The sequence below is a fragment of the Pristiophorus japonicus genome, chromosome 13 (assembly GCF_044704955.1).
Source record: "Pristiophorus japonicus isolate sPriJap1 chromosome 13, sPriJap1.hap1, whole genome shotgun sequence".
Lineage (NCBI taxonomy): Eukaryota > Metazoa > Chordata > Chondrichthyes > Pristiophoridae > Pristiophorus > Pristiophorus japonicus.
In genome coordinates this window covers 17,972,436-17,987,174 of record NC_091989.1, presented here as the reverse complement: position 1 = coordinate 17,987,174, position 14,739 = coordinate 17,972,436, and the positions used below count along the sequence as shown (strand labels likewise).

At 46.2% G+C, this 14,739-nt stretch overlaps 1 protein-coding gene across 1 annotated transcript in view; it reads left to right on the top strand.

Moving 5' to 3' along the window:
* plxna4 (plexin A4) overlaps positions 1-14,739 on the top strand; it is a 647,412-nt gene that overhangs the window by 290,402 nt on the left and 342,271 nt on the right. Inside the window, exon 4 of the mRNA XM_070897188.1 lies at positions 12,331-12,462. Within this exon, the coding sequence (XP_070753289.1) occupies positions 12,331-12,462 (132 nt within the window). The remainder of the gene's footprint in view (positions 1-12,330; positions 12,463-14,739) is intronic.

The window sequence follows — 14,739 nt, the reverse complement described above, 5'->3', positions numbered from 1 at the left end:
TTGCTAATTAACACAGAAACCATCATGAATACTGATTCATAAACACGGCGTGTCTCCTGCAGTACATAACAGGCCCGTGGGGATTTCTTGTTGGGTAGGAACTTCCTGCGATTTCCTGAAGCTCTGCCTAGTTCTCCATCCTTGGGCATGTGCCCTCGGTGTGTGTAGCCCTCCTTTTGATTCAGAACATGCTTCATACTGTTCGTCTGCCCAGTCACACTGGCAGAGAGAGAAGCAAACATTTAGCATGGAGGCCCTTGCCTTGGCCCACAATGTCTTTGAACGATTCGCAGGAAGGTCCCGGGGAGGGCGGGTTTCAAAGTGTACCAGCAAAACATGAAGCAGCATGGAGAACAATCGAGGTACTGACAACCAGGCCAAACCATGCAGTGGTGGTTGGCTAACGTCAAGTTCAGGTTTCAGAAATCTCCAACGTGCAAGAGGAAAGGCGGGAGGAAGTATAATGCTCCACAGTACGGGAGCGAATGGGAAGGATCAGAGATCAGAGGCAATCAGTCCATTTCAACGGCATTAATGAAGGAAAGAAAGGCTTGCATTTATATAGCGTCTTTCACAACCACTGGACGTCCCAAAGCGCTTTGCAGCCAATGAAATACTTTTTTGAAATGTAGCCACTGTTGTAATGTGGGAAACGTGGCAGCCGATTTGCGCACAGCAAGCTCCCACAGACAGCAATGTGATAATGACCAGATAATCTGTTGGTTATGTTGATTAAGGGATAAATATTGGCCAGAACACCGGGGATAACTTCCCTGCTCTTCTTCGAAATAGTGCCGTGGGATATTTTACGTCCAACTGAGGGAGCAGACGGGGCCTCGGTTTAACATCTCCTCTGAAAGACAGTACCTCCGACAGTACAGCACTCCCTCAACACTGCACTGGAGTGTCAGCCTTGATCCCACAACCTTCTGACTCCGAGGCGAGTGTGCTATAAATTGCTCCCCCACTGTAAAAACTGTTCGTAATAACACTTACCCCACCTCCCCACAAAGCCCAGTGGCTAAATGCACCATGCGATTTGATACAAAGATCAGGACGGTCCCAAGTTTGACCCCTGGATATTGGTGGAGGTGCTTCTACTGATGTTGGTGCACCTGGGTTAGGGAGAAAGAAAATAGTCGGGATAACCGCTTCTGAATTCTATTGAGCTTTGCTGGAGAGTGCGTTCGTGAGGGACAGGATTCGGATCTGCCATGATGCCCTCCCCAGTTGAATACCCAGATGTTGCTTACCGACCAGCTCTCACAGTTGAGTGAAGTGTCAGTTCTGGTGAAATATTCTCCCAGCATTACTCAGCAGCTAGTAGGAATACTTAAAAAAAAAGAATCTTGCTCCACTAGGCTTAACGTCTTTGCGATGAGATGTTAAACCGAGGCCCAGTCTGCTCCCTCAGGTGGACATAAAAGATCCCGTGGCACTGTTACAAAGAAGAGCAGGGGAGTAATCCCCGGTGTACTGGGCCAATATTTATCCCTCAATCAACATCACAAAAAAACAGATTATCTGGTCATTATCACATTACTGTTTGTGGGAGCTTGCTGTGTGCAAATTGGCTGCCTCGCTTCCTACATGACAAAAGTGACACCACTTCAAAAGTACTTAATTGGCTGTAAAATGCTTTGGGACATCCGGTGGATGAGAAAGTTGCTATATAAATCCAAGTTCTTGCTTTTGGTATGAATTGAAATGAAGTTTTTTTTGACAAACTATTTTAAACAGTAGCAGTTCCTCGTCTGACACCTAAGGATGGGGTAAGGCTGTGTTTTTTGGACAGGATTCTTTGATTGAGTGTTGACAACATACTTGGTCCATTTCCTGCATTTAATTGAATCTGGCTGCGCGGTCACAGCTGAATATCTGTGACATACAGCAATCGAAAACCTCATCTGAGCAACTGATTAGACAGAATAACTAGCACTGACTGGGGTTAGGGTGTATGCTTTACATCACTTGTCAACAGCACTCGCTTTGTATACCCTCGAGTGGAGAAGATTAAGAGGTGATCGAATTGAGGTGTTTAAAACGAATAAAGGATTTGCTCGGTTAACTGGGGAGAAGTTATTTCCTCAGGTTGGGGGAGTCCAGAACAAGGGGACATAACCTTAAAATTAACTAGGCCATTCAGGGGTCATGTTCTCTCTCCACAGATGCTGCCTGACCTGCTGAGTGTTTCGTAGCATTTTCAGTTTTTATTTCTGATTTCCAGCATCTGCGGTATTTCGCTTTTGGTTCAGAATGCGAATCCAGACAGTTATTCATGTTGCATACTTAGGAACAGAGACATGTTGGGGCTGAACTGGCTATGCCTCGATTAAAAAATTCTCATCCTTGTGTTCGAATTCCTCCACGACCTCTCCCCCTATCTCGATAACCTCCAGCCCTGCAACCCCTGAGACGTCGGCGCTCCTCCGATTCTGGCCTCTTGCTCATCCTCACTTTTCATCGCTCTACCATTGGCGGCCGTGCCTTCAGCTGCCAAGGCCCTAAGCTCTGGAATTCCCTCCCTAAACCTCCCCGCCCCTCTCTCCTCCTTTCGAGACGCTCCTTAAAACCTACTTCTCTCACCAAACGTTTGGTCACCTGTCCCAATATCGCCTCTCTGTGGCTCGGTGTCAAATTCTGTTTGATAATCGCTTCTGTGAGGCGCCTTGGGATGTTTTACTCCGTTAAAGGTGCTATATAAGTGCAAGTTGTTGTTGGTTAGGGTCGCTTGGGGGCACTTACCCAGCGGAGCGGGAGAAAGCGGAGGGAATGCGGGCCCTTTGTTGCGTGTGGTGCTGTGCGGGGAGTTAATGAAATACAGAGTTGCTGGTACTCGATGTCACTGCACAATGGGGCTGTAAATGGGCCATTAGGCTGGCTTCCCGGAGGCCATTCCTTTTAAAAGCAACTTGAGAACATTTCTAAGGAGCGTACAACAGCTGCGCATTGTATTATTATCTGCGCTGGGTTCTGCAGGCAACAACCTCCTGTATGAGCCACTCTGCAGCTTTCAGTACTGACTCAGCTGCTGGCTGCCGTGCTCTGACTCGTATCACTGGCCAATTCACTCCTGGCTTTGTCTCACTGATCAATAAAGGACGTCAACATACTTCATCAGTTGTAAGAGAGCGAGTTGCTTTTTTTTTTACATGGCGGGGTACATTTGGGCGAATTATTTAAATGCAAACTTTTAACTCTGCAATGGCCACTGTTGGATTTCTGAATCTGAATCTTAAACACATTAACATAAGACCATAAGAAATAGGGACAGGAGTAGGCCATACGGCCCCTCGAGCTTGCTCCGCCATTTAATACCATCATGGCTGATCCGATCATGGACTCAGGTCCACTTCCCTGCCCATTCCCCATAACCCCTTAATCCCTTATCAGTTAAGAAGCTTTCTATCTCTGTCTTAAATTTATTCAATGTCCCAGCTTCCGCAGCTCTCTGAGGCAACGAATTCCACAGATTTACAACCCTGTGAGAGAAGAAATTCCTCCTCATCTCAGTTTTAAATGGGCGGTCCCTTCTGCTAAGATTATGCCCTCTAGTTCTAGTCTCCCCTATCAGTGGAAACATCCTCTCTGCATCCACCTTGTCAAGCCCCCTCATAATCTTATACATTTCGATAAGATCACCTCTCATTCTTCTGAACTCCAATGAGTAGAGGCTCAACCTACTCAACCTTTCCTCATAAGTCAACCCCCTCATCCCTGGAATCAACTCACTGAATCTTCTCTGAACTGCCTCCAAAGCAAGTACATCCTTTCGTAAATATGGAAACCAAAACTGTACGCAGTACTCCAGGTGTGGCCTCACCAATACCAATACTTTCATGTTCACGTTAGAATTTTTGCTCACTTGGGATTATATGGCAGCAGGGGTTAGGGGGCGGGGGAGGGAAGAAGTCTCTAGCCATGATGCTCCGGCCATCATGAGTGTGGGGCAGGCTTGATGGACCGGCTGGTCTATTACTGCCCGTAAAAAGAGAGAAAGAAAGACTTGCATTTATATAGCGCCTTTCACGACCTCTGGACGTCCCAACGCGCTTTACAGCCAAAGTAGTACTTTTAGAGTGTAGTCTCTGTTGTAATGAAGGAAACGTGGCAGCCAATGTGCGCACAGCAAGCTCCCACAAACTGCAATGTGATAATGACCAGATCATTTGTTTTATTGATGTTGATTGAGGCCGGGACACCGGGGAGAACTCCTCTGCTCTTCTTCGAAACAGTGCCTCTCAGGTGGATGGAAAAGATCCCACGGTGCTATTATGAAGAAGAGCAGGGGAGTTCTGCCCGGTATCCTGGACAATATTTATCCTTCAGCAACACCTTAGAAAAACAGAGTATCTGGTCGTTATCTTGCAATTTGTGGGACCTTGCTGTGCATAGATTGGCTGCTGCGTTTCCTACGTTACAACAGTGACTATTTTACAAAAGTACTTGATTGGCTGTAAAGCACTTTGGGATGTCCTGAGGTGGTGAAAGGCGCTATATAAATGCAAGTTCTTTCTATTCCAGACGAAAAGGAGAAAATTGGAAAATAAAAAAGCAGTAAAAAGATTCTCTGACTGATTGATTTAACGATATCCTCTGAAACGTAACGGGCAGAACTTGAGATGCTTTGCTGCCAGTCTAAGCCTCGTTGGATGGGCAGGTCATTTTTCTTTATTCATTCACAGGATGTGGGCATCGTGGACAATGCCGGCATTTATTGCCCATCCCTACTTGCCCTTAATGGAGTGGCGTGCTCGGCCATTTCAGAGGCCAGCTAAGAGTCAACCACATTGCTATGGGTCTGGAGTCAGACCAGGAAAGGACGGTGGATTTCCTTCCCTAAAGGACATTAGTGAACCAGTTGGGTTTTACGACAATCTGGTATTTTCAAGGTCACCATTACTGACGCAAGCTTTTTAATTCCAGATTTATTTAATGAACTGAATTTAAATTCCCCAGCTGCCGTGGTGGGATTTGAACTCATGTCTCCGGATCATTAGTCCGGGCTCCTGGATTACTAGTCCAGTGACAGAGCCAGTGTGCTACTGTACCCACCAGGTCATAGTTCGAGTTTCAGCCCGAATCTGCAGCCCATGCTCATGACTAGCAAAGGTGGCAAACCTCACGGTTCCTGCGCTGACGCGGTTATTTATTGTGCGCCGGGAATGTTGCTGTGGTTCATCCTGGGTATTGCCGCTGGTGTTCAACGTCGGGAACCTGTTTTTTAATATCTATTTATTTATTTTGTTCACCTTGCATGAGAGATGAGTTGTTTGTGTTTGAAAAGGTTTTTGAGCACTCAAGGGAGTTAGCGATACTCTGGCCTTTTCTGTGTGTTCATAGCTCATCACTATATCCCCCCCCGCCCCCCCCCCCACTCCTGGCCTGAGGCACCTCTGCTGCTGAGCATTGGATGTGTAGGTCAAATGGGGAAGAGTAACATAACATCTTCACGGACTCCGCTTCTCCCTTGTGTGCCTTTGTATTCCCATGTGAACTCCTTTTTTCTCTTGTATTCGCTTGTTCGATTTTGACCTCCCTGACGACCTTTTGTATTTGTTTTGCTGTTATCTCTCTTCCAATGCACCCTCTTGTGTTTTCTTGCACGCTTTTGTTCCAGCCCCTTGCACCCTTTTCTACTTCCTGTGCTTTTTGTTGCTTGCGCTCTCTCCCACTCCTGTGTGCTACTGGAGTCCGATGTGTAACGTTTTCCGAATCATTTTAGGCAATCGAGACAGAGGCAGTGATTACTATGGGGGAGCGGGTGATATAAAAGCATCGGTAGGGATGTTGCTTAGACTAGGGAAGACTGGAAGCTGAAACATAGAAAATAGGTGCAGGAGCAGGCCCTTTGGCCCTTCGAGCCTGCACCACCATTCAATATGATCATGGCTGATCATGCAACTTCAGTACCCCATTCCTGTCTTCTCTCCATACCCCCTGATCCCTTTAGCAGTAAGGGCCACATCTATCTCCCTTATGAATATATCCAACGCACTGGACTCAACAACTTTCTGTGGTAGAGAATTCCACAGGTTCACAATTTTCTGGGTGAAAAAGTTTCTCCTCATCTTGGTCCTAGATGGCTTACCCCTATCCTTAGATTGTGAGGCCTCCATGCCACTCCTTTTATGGCCCCGACCTGCCGCTGGTGTTCTCACACAGGTCGGGGGCTCCGCTGTGAAACATAAGCCTTTGATGGCAGAAGTATCTCTTGTAGAAGATCTGCCTCGGAGAGCAGCATACTAGTCCAGGGAGCAGGGCGAGCTGGTGCAGGAGGGCGACGGCAAGCGAAGAGTGATGTCATCAAAGTCCAGGTCGGCGATTGGAGCATGGGCAGATACAGCAGGAGCGGCGAGATCGGGGCGAAGGAGTGGCATGAGACTTGGAGGGATGTGTTCGGGGCCTAGGGTCCCAGGGACAGCACGGGCCAGCCCACACTGCGATATGTGTGCGCACTAGGTCCGTGCAGCAGAGCTGGTCTCCAGTTGTCTTGAGTAACCCTTGCCACTGGATTAAGACCTAGCTCTGTCAAGCCCATGTGGCTGGTGTGCAACGGCCACCACGCGTTAAAAAAATCCATGCACAGGCATCTTCCACCCTTGCGGATGTAGTTCAGGTCCTTCAATGAAACACCCGTGAACTCATCCTTTTTTGGCGTGGAAGCAAGTCATCCTCGTTTCGAGGGACCGCCTATGATGAGACTGTGACCCCTGGTTCTGGACTTCCCCAACATCGGGAACATTCTTCCTGCATCTAACCTGTCCAATCCCGTCAGAATTTTATAAGCTTCTATGAGATCCCCTCTCATTCATCTAAATTCCATTGAATATAAGCCTAGTCGATCCAGTCTTTCTTCATATGTTAGTCCTGCCATCCTGGGAATCAGTCTGGTGAACCTTCGCTGCACTCCCTCAATAGCAAGAATGTCCTTCCTCAGATTAGGAGATCAAAACTGCACACAATACTCCAGGTCTCCCCAAGGCCCTGTACAACTGCAGTAAGACCTCCCAGCTCCTATACTCAAATTCTCTTGCTATGAAGGCCAACATGCCATTTGCCGCCTTCACCGCCTGCTGTACCTGCATGCCAACTTTCAATGACTGATGTACCATGACACCCAGGTCTCGTTGCACCTCCACTTTTCCTAATCTGTCACCATTCAGACAATAATTCTGAACGTTCCTGGTTTCTCAGGAAAGCTGGGGTAGGAAACAAAAATTGTGGGATTCCTCAAATATTTCATTGTCACTCAAATGATATAGGGGATAAAGCTATTTGATTAGAGTTAAGGAATGAGAAGAGAATGGTTACCCTACTGCGAGTTTATTATCGATTATCGGACCGTGGAAAAGATGAAGCGATATGTAGAGAAAGGGGTAATCATCTTATGGAGGAGACATAAAAGCATAAGAAATAGTAGCAGGAGTAGGCTATTTGGCCCTTCAAGACTGTTTCTGCCATTCAGTCAGATTATGGCTTATCTTCTACCTCAACCCCACATTATCCCCATATCCCTTGGCTCCCTTAGTATCCAAAAATCTATCGGTCTTGAATATACTCAGTATTGTCTTAGTTTTTACAAAAAAAAGTGCTCGTAGGAATGAACAGAGCAAAGAGAGAATTTAGGAGGTTTTTCTTGCGTAGAGGGTTAGTTGAATATGGAATGCCCATCCTGGAGCTAACTGCAGTACAGAACACACACAGCTTTTGAAAGTGTAATGGGATGTTTTACTAGGTGCTATATAAATGCAAGCTTGTTGTTGTTGTTGGATACTTATTCAATCGAAGAAAAATCTGAAAGAAAATGCCTTGTGCAGAATGGGCAGGAGAATGGGAAGTACCGAGCTCTGTCAGAGAGGTGGCACAGGTATGATGTGATAAGTGGCCTCTTTCTGTGCTGGAAAGTTATATGATCGCACAAACATTCTCAACAGCTGTGCTCCAATTGGATAAGAAATACGCCTGATTTTGAGAAAGCTCCTTCATGTGACTGCTGCACCAATCAAGAATATGAAGCAAAGAAAGAAAGAAAAAGAATGTCTTGCATGTATGTAGCGCCTTTCACAACCTCAGGGCATCGCAAAGCATGTTACAGCCAATGAAGTACTTTTTGAAGCACTGTTGTGCTACAGCAAAACTCGGCAGCCAATTTGCGCATAGCAAGCTCCCATAAACAGCAATGAGATTAATGACCAGACAATCTGTTTTCAATGATGTTGGTTGAGGGATAAATATTGGCCGGGACACCAGGGAGAATATGAATAGCGCCGTGGAAACGAGAGGGCATTTAGGGCCTTATTTTAACATTTCATCTGAAAGACAGTGCAGCACTCCCTCAGTACTGGAGTGTTAGCCTAGAATATGGGCTCAAGTCTCTGGAGTGGGACTTGAACCCAGGACCTTCTGACTAAGAGGCGACAGCGCTACCCACTGAACCACTGCTGACAGCCATTCTTGGTTCTAAATCTAGACTTTTTCCTAAGCCACCAAAACACGGAGGAAGTAATTCATCAGTACAGCAGAAGCTATTTGGCCCATTGGGATTTTACACAGTGAGAGTGAATCCATTGGGACTTTGTATAATAGCTGTGAATGAGAAGGGATTGCATCTAATGGGTGTGAATGAGAACGAGTTTGGTCCATTGAGATTCGTTATAATAGGCGTGAGTGGGAAGAGTATTTAGACCATTTAGATTCTATGTAATGGGAGTGAAAGGGAAATGGTTTGGTCAATTGGGATTCTACACAACGGAAATGGCATTGGTCGATTTGAACTTTTTGTTGGCAGCTTTGAGAAGAGTTTCAATGATCTGTTTGTCTGGAGTCAATACGATGTTCACAATGCGACTAAATCACCAAAATAATTCAGCAAATTTTCGTGAGGAAAGCAAAGAACGACCTTGTATTTGTATCACTGCTTTAACATGCTCAGGATGTCCAAAAGCGCTTCGCAACCAATGAATTCCTCTTGAAGCGCTGCCATTGTCGGTTTGTGGGCAAACGCAGCAGCCAGTGCGCACACAGCAATGGAAATAATTGACTGTTGATCTATTTTTGGTGGTTTTGGTTGAGGGACAAATGCTGACTGGGACACGCGAGAAAAGAAGAAATTTAAAACGATATTTCTCAGAGAGAAATTGATATTTCACACATGTGTGTTTACAAACCACCGCGCTCTCAGTCAATCAGCAGTAACTTCTGGCCTCACAATCTGGAGCAAATGACATTAGGAAGATTGTGGTCACGGTGGGGTGTATGCCAGTAAATGGAAAACGTGCCAAGTGCTATTGGTAACTGATTGATTTTAATTCTCACCTCTCAGTGGGGAAACAGTCAGAGTCCCGGGAAAGAGTGTCACTGAACACAGTAATTTCCTGCCTCACTAATTACCCGGCATTCAGTTAAACATGTTGGATTGCGAAACGTTTCATTTTCTTCTTAAGCACACAAACGTACCCCTGTTGGTACATAACTGCCTTCATTAGCATGAGCTATATCCCTGCAAGTGCAATCATCATAAGCTTGCATAACTCAACTAAATGGCTTGCATTTCATACGGCAGTAATGGGCGAATGAAAGCTCCTGGGTTGTTGCATTGCTCGTGGTTCTGTAAACCTGAAGAATGGCTTTTTGAACTCTGGGGGGGTGGGGGGCAACTTTTACCCATGCTGTGCCACCGCCGGTCAGAGAGTCGTGCACCGCGCACTTCCGAATTTCCGCTGAGCGCTGCCACGAGACGAGGCCCTCAGCTGATGGGAAAGAAAACAAAAGCCTACATTTATATAGTGCCTTTCATGACCCCAGGATGTCCTGAAGCGCTTTACAGCCAACGAGGTACTTTTTGAAGTGCAGTCACTGTTGTAATATAGCAGGAACGGTAACATAGTGGTTATGTTACTGGACTTCCAATCCAGAGGGCTGGACTGATGATCCAGAGACATAAGTTCAAATCCCACCACAGCAGCTGGGGAATTTAAATTCAGTTAATTAAATAAATCTGAAATAAAAAAAAAAACTCGTGTCAGTAATGGTGAGCATGAAACTACTGGATTGTTGTAAAATCTAATGTCCTTTAGGGAAGGAAATCTGCTACCCTTACTCAGTATGGCCTATATGTGAATCCAGACCCACAGCAATGTGGTTAACTCTTAACTGCCCTTGAAATGGCTGAGCAAGCTACTCAGTTATCTAGAAGGTGGCTCATCTCGAGGGCAATTAGGAATGGGCAATAAATGCTGGACCTTGCCAGCGATGCCCACCTCCTGTGAATGAGTTAATAAAAACATGGCAGCCAATTTGCACACAGAAAGATCCCACCAACAGTGATAATGACCAGATAGTCTGTGTTTTCTTTTAGTTGGTTGAACATAAGAAATAAGAAACAGGAGCAGGAGTAGACCATACGGCCCCTCGAGGGAATAATATTGCCAGGACACCGGGGATAACTCTCCTCTTCTTCGAAAGGGGATCTTTTACACCTACCTGAGAGGACAGGCGGGGCCTCGGTTTAACGTCTCATCTCAAAGAAGGCACCTCTGACAGTGCAGCACTCCCTCAGTACTGCACTGGAGTGTCAGCCCCGATTATGTGCTCAGGTCTGTGTGGTGGGATTCGAGCCATCAATCCTCGGACTCCGGAGGCGAGATTGTTATCAACTGAGCCATGGCTGACACCACATGAAGTCATGGCTCCTTTCTAATCCCAATGTTGGATCCACCATCATGGAATATTTTTCATATAGTTCACCCACTCCTTTCCCTCACCAAGCCAAGTGCCTCCTCTCTGCTCCACAAGGTCCTAACAGTTCCATTGTCACCAGCCGGCCCCTCGTATCTATGAAAGAAATTGCCATTGTTATCAATGAGGACGAGCAGGCATTAATAGAATGGATGTTGGACTAACCATGGACATAGGAGATTGGCTGTGATGAAAGACTGACCATGAATGTAGGTGATACCCTATGATGTCAGATTGACCAAAGATGTAGTTATTGGACTGACAACTGATGTAGGTAATGGCCTATAATGGAAGTAGGAGATGTCTGATTTTGACATACCATGGAAATAGGAGATGTCCTGTGATGTTGTATTGGCCATGTAGGAGATGTCCTGTGATGTTGTATTGGCCATGTAGGAGATGTCCTGTGATGTTGTATTGCCATGTAGGAGATGTCCTGTGATGTTGGACTTGCCATAGATGTAGATGTAGATGTGCTGTGATAGTGGACCTCTGTTCAATGCAGGAGATGGTCTGTAGTATTGGATTGACCACAGATCTAGGAGATCTATGATATGAGATCACAATGTCATGGGATATTTCAAGACTTTATTGCGAGAACGCTATGAATTTCATGTAATATTGAAAATATTATTTCGAGTTTGCATGTTCTCAAATGGTATTTCCCATTGCTGTATGATCTGATAGTCCAGTAGGAGGCAAAAGAACATGGGAACATAAGAAATAGGAGCAGGAGTAGGTCATTTGAGCCTGCTCTGCCTTTCAACAAGATGATGGCTGATCTTCTATCTCAAATCCACCTTCCATCACTATCCCCATATCCCTTAATTTCCTTAGTTCCCTAAAACCTTGGATCCTGAAATGGTGGTCCCCCATGCCAGATCACCCATTGGTGCCTGAAACTCTGACAGTCCCTCAGTCTGGAGGGATGCACCTGGCTCCTGGTCGACACTCCTCTGAATGACCCATCCGACACCACGTGTGGTGCAGGTTGGCAATTTTTAAACAGTTCCTAACAGCTAGTTAAATGCTTTCCATCTTATCAATAAGGAGGCTGTGGATTACTTAACTAAAAGTGTTTTAAAAAAACGAATAGCGGTTTAGTGACATGACCGGGTGTGTAACTGAATCCCATGGATCAAGGAGGTTCCAGGTAGGGGCCTTAGTCTGTGTTGAGTTAACTGGTCTCAGGTAGAGATGCTCATGGCTTCAGTGTCCTGGGAGGTATGCTGACCATTCATCATCATCCATCGACTTTTACTGGAAGTGCACAACCAAATAGCTCTCCCAACACTCACCATCACAATTTACACATGGGTTGCACCCAGTTGTATGGGAGCCAGAGGGCCCTCCACATACTGGAACTGTATGCCATCGAGGCGTCTATCTATTCCTTCCAGAGGGGAAGGGAGGACATTGGGAGAAACCACAGTGCTGAACACTGGAGACATTCTACTTGTGACCACATACATGACTAAGTACAAGCTTGAGGGACTGTGGTTGATGAATAATACAGAAGTTTAAAAAAAATTGAAAGATGTTCAGTAAATGACCTCTCTCTCTCTCTCTCTCTCTCTCTCTCCCTCGCAGATTCGTGTGGATGGACCTTCCCTTGGGGCTGTGCAGTACGAGACCATTCAGGTAGTGGAGAGCGGCGCTATTCTGCGAGACATGTCTTTGTCGGTGGATCAACAGTACCTCTACGTCATGTCAGAAAAGCAGGTAAGATTCAGCTCTTGTCATGTGTACAGGCCGCTGGCATTACGCGGTTGCGTTGCTACAAAGATGAAATTGAAAGTCGCCACGACTTGAATTCTGGCAAGAGGTGTGGGACCACCTCCATTAGATATTTGAAGCTCCGCTCAGAATCACACGAGGCACTAAGGCTGTGAATGATGTGGTGGGCAGGGGGGTGGGGGGCGAGGGGGCGGTGGCTGGAAATGAAAGAGAGCATGGTGTGAACATGGTGTGGTGGGGTGAGAGATTGCAGAGTTAGGAGATTCCGAGGACAGGGATTTTCAAGTTGGTTTGAAGCGTTGAGGGACTGAGGAGCCAATGGAGGTCGGTAAGGATGGCGGTGATGGGTGAGGACGGTTGAGTTTGTGGGCGGCATAGTTCTCCGCAAGTTGATGGTTGCACTGGGTCGCGAAAGGTTGGAAACTGGAATGTGTTCTCAAAATCCCTTGCCAGAATGCAAATGCTTTTTACTTAAGCATATAAGAACATAAGAAATTGGAGCAGGAGTAGGCCATGTGGCCCCTTGAGCCTGCTCTGCCATTCAATAAGATCATGGCTGACCTGATCATGGACTCAGCTCCACTTCCCTGCTCGCTCCCTATAACCCTATATTCCCCTATCCCTCAAAAATCTGCCTATCTCTGCTGTAAATATATTCAATGACCCAGCCTCCACAGCTCTCTGGGGCAGAGAATTCCACAGATTTACAACCCTCTGAGAGAAGAAATTTCTCCTCATCTCAGTTTTAAATGGGCGGCTCCTTATTCTGAGACTATGTCCCCTGGTTTTAGTTTCCCCTATGAGTGGAAATATCCTCTCTGCATGCACCTTGTCGAACCCTCTCATTATCTTATAAGTTTCAATAAGATCACTTTTGTTCGTTTACTGAGAAGCATTTTCCTTGTTCCTGTACCCTTGCTCTCCCTGTGCTGGCGATCTCGATGCAGAGTCTCTGTGCAGCTGGAAGGGTGGCCTGTCCATTTAGGGCCTGCAGACTGCAGACTCCTTAATCCCAGAGTGTAGCAGCGAGTTGCAGTCGGGAGCCGTCACGCTTTGAACATTGCGGAGTTGACAAGTCTAGTGTGGCCTTTTCTCTGACACATCAGCACTGACATCTTGCAGTCTTGTCGTGCCGAGAGGAATTACCAGCTGGCTCCTTTCAGTGCTGGTGACAAGGGCAGTCACTAATCCTGTCTGAAGAGGCCTGGATTTCCGGGTCACTTTTAAGGAGTGCTTTAACAAAGTCACCTTTGGTGCAGTGCTTAGCTTTGATGACACAGTGTGCAACGTCGGAGTGGTCTTGTCAGCCTGTGGCAGTTGTAAACATCAGGACATAAAACAGAATGAGTCAGTGGAGCCTTGCACTCATCATGTGTCAGGGTTCTGGGAATGTACAAGCATTCAATAAAGCTCACAAGATCTCACTGGACCAGTGCCCCAATCCCTCAATCAGCACATCATTATCTCTGGTATAACTGAGAAGAAAATGAGGAAGGATAGGAATGGCTCCAATTAATACCAAACTCATTGTAGTGGAGAGAGGGAACAACCCAAACACATTGTAATAGATGGGGGAGAAATAGCACCAAACTCATTGTAATGGGTGACAGAGAGGAACCAAACAATGTAATGGTGGAGGGGAGGGGGTCGGGGTGGGGTGTTATATTCTACCTTGGGAAATCTGAAGGAATCCAGTAACTCTGAATGACCTGGAGCACCAGTACATGACCGCATATTGCAGATTAATAAAACGACAACATTCAGTGTCATTTGCAAAGTAATATGTCAGCTGTGGCTCAGTGGGTAGCACACTCGCCTCGGAGTCAGAAGGTCATGGGCTCAAGTCCCACTCCAGGAGGATGTAAAAGATCCCATGGCACTATTTCGAAGAAGAGCAGGGGAGTTATCCCCAGTGCCCTGGTCTATATTTATCCCTCAATCAACATAACGGTCATTATCACATTGCTATTTGTGGGAGCTTGCTGTTTACAAGTTTGCTGCCGCATTTCCTACATTGCAACAGTGACTACACTCCACAAGTATTTCATTGGCCGTAAAGCGCTTTGAGACGTCCGGTGGTCGTGAAAGGCGCTATATAAATGTCAGTTTTTTCTTTCTTAATCTGATTTTAAAATAATTCTGCAAAAAACCGCGCTGGTCTTCCACATGTGGGCTATAAATGAGTGGGAGACAAAAACAATCGCGATAATGTCTTATTTCAGATACTCTTGAGTGAACACAGGAAGACACGACTTTTCTAGC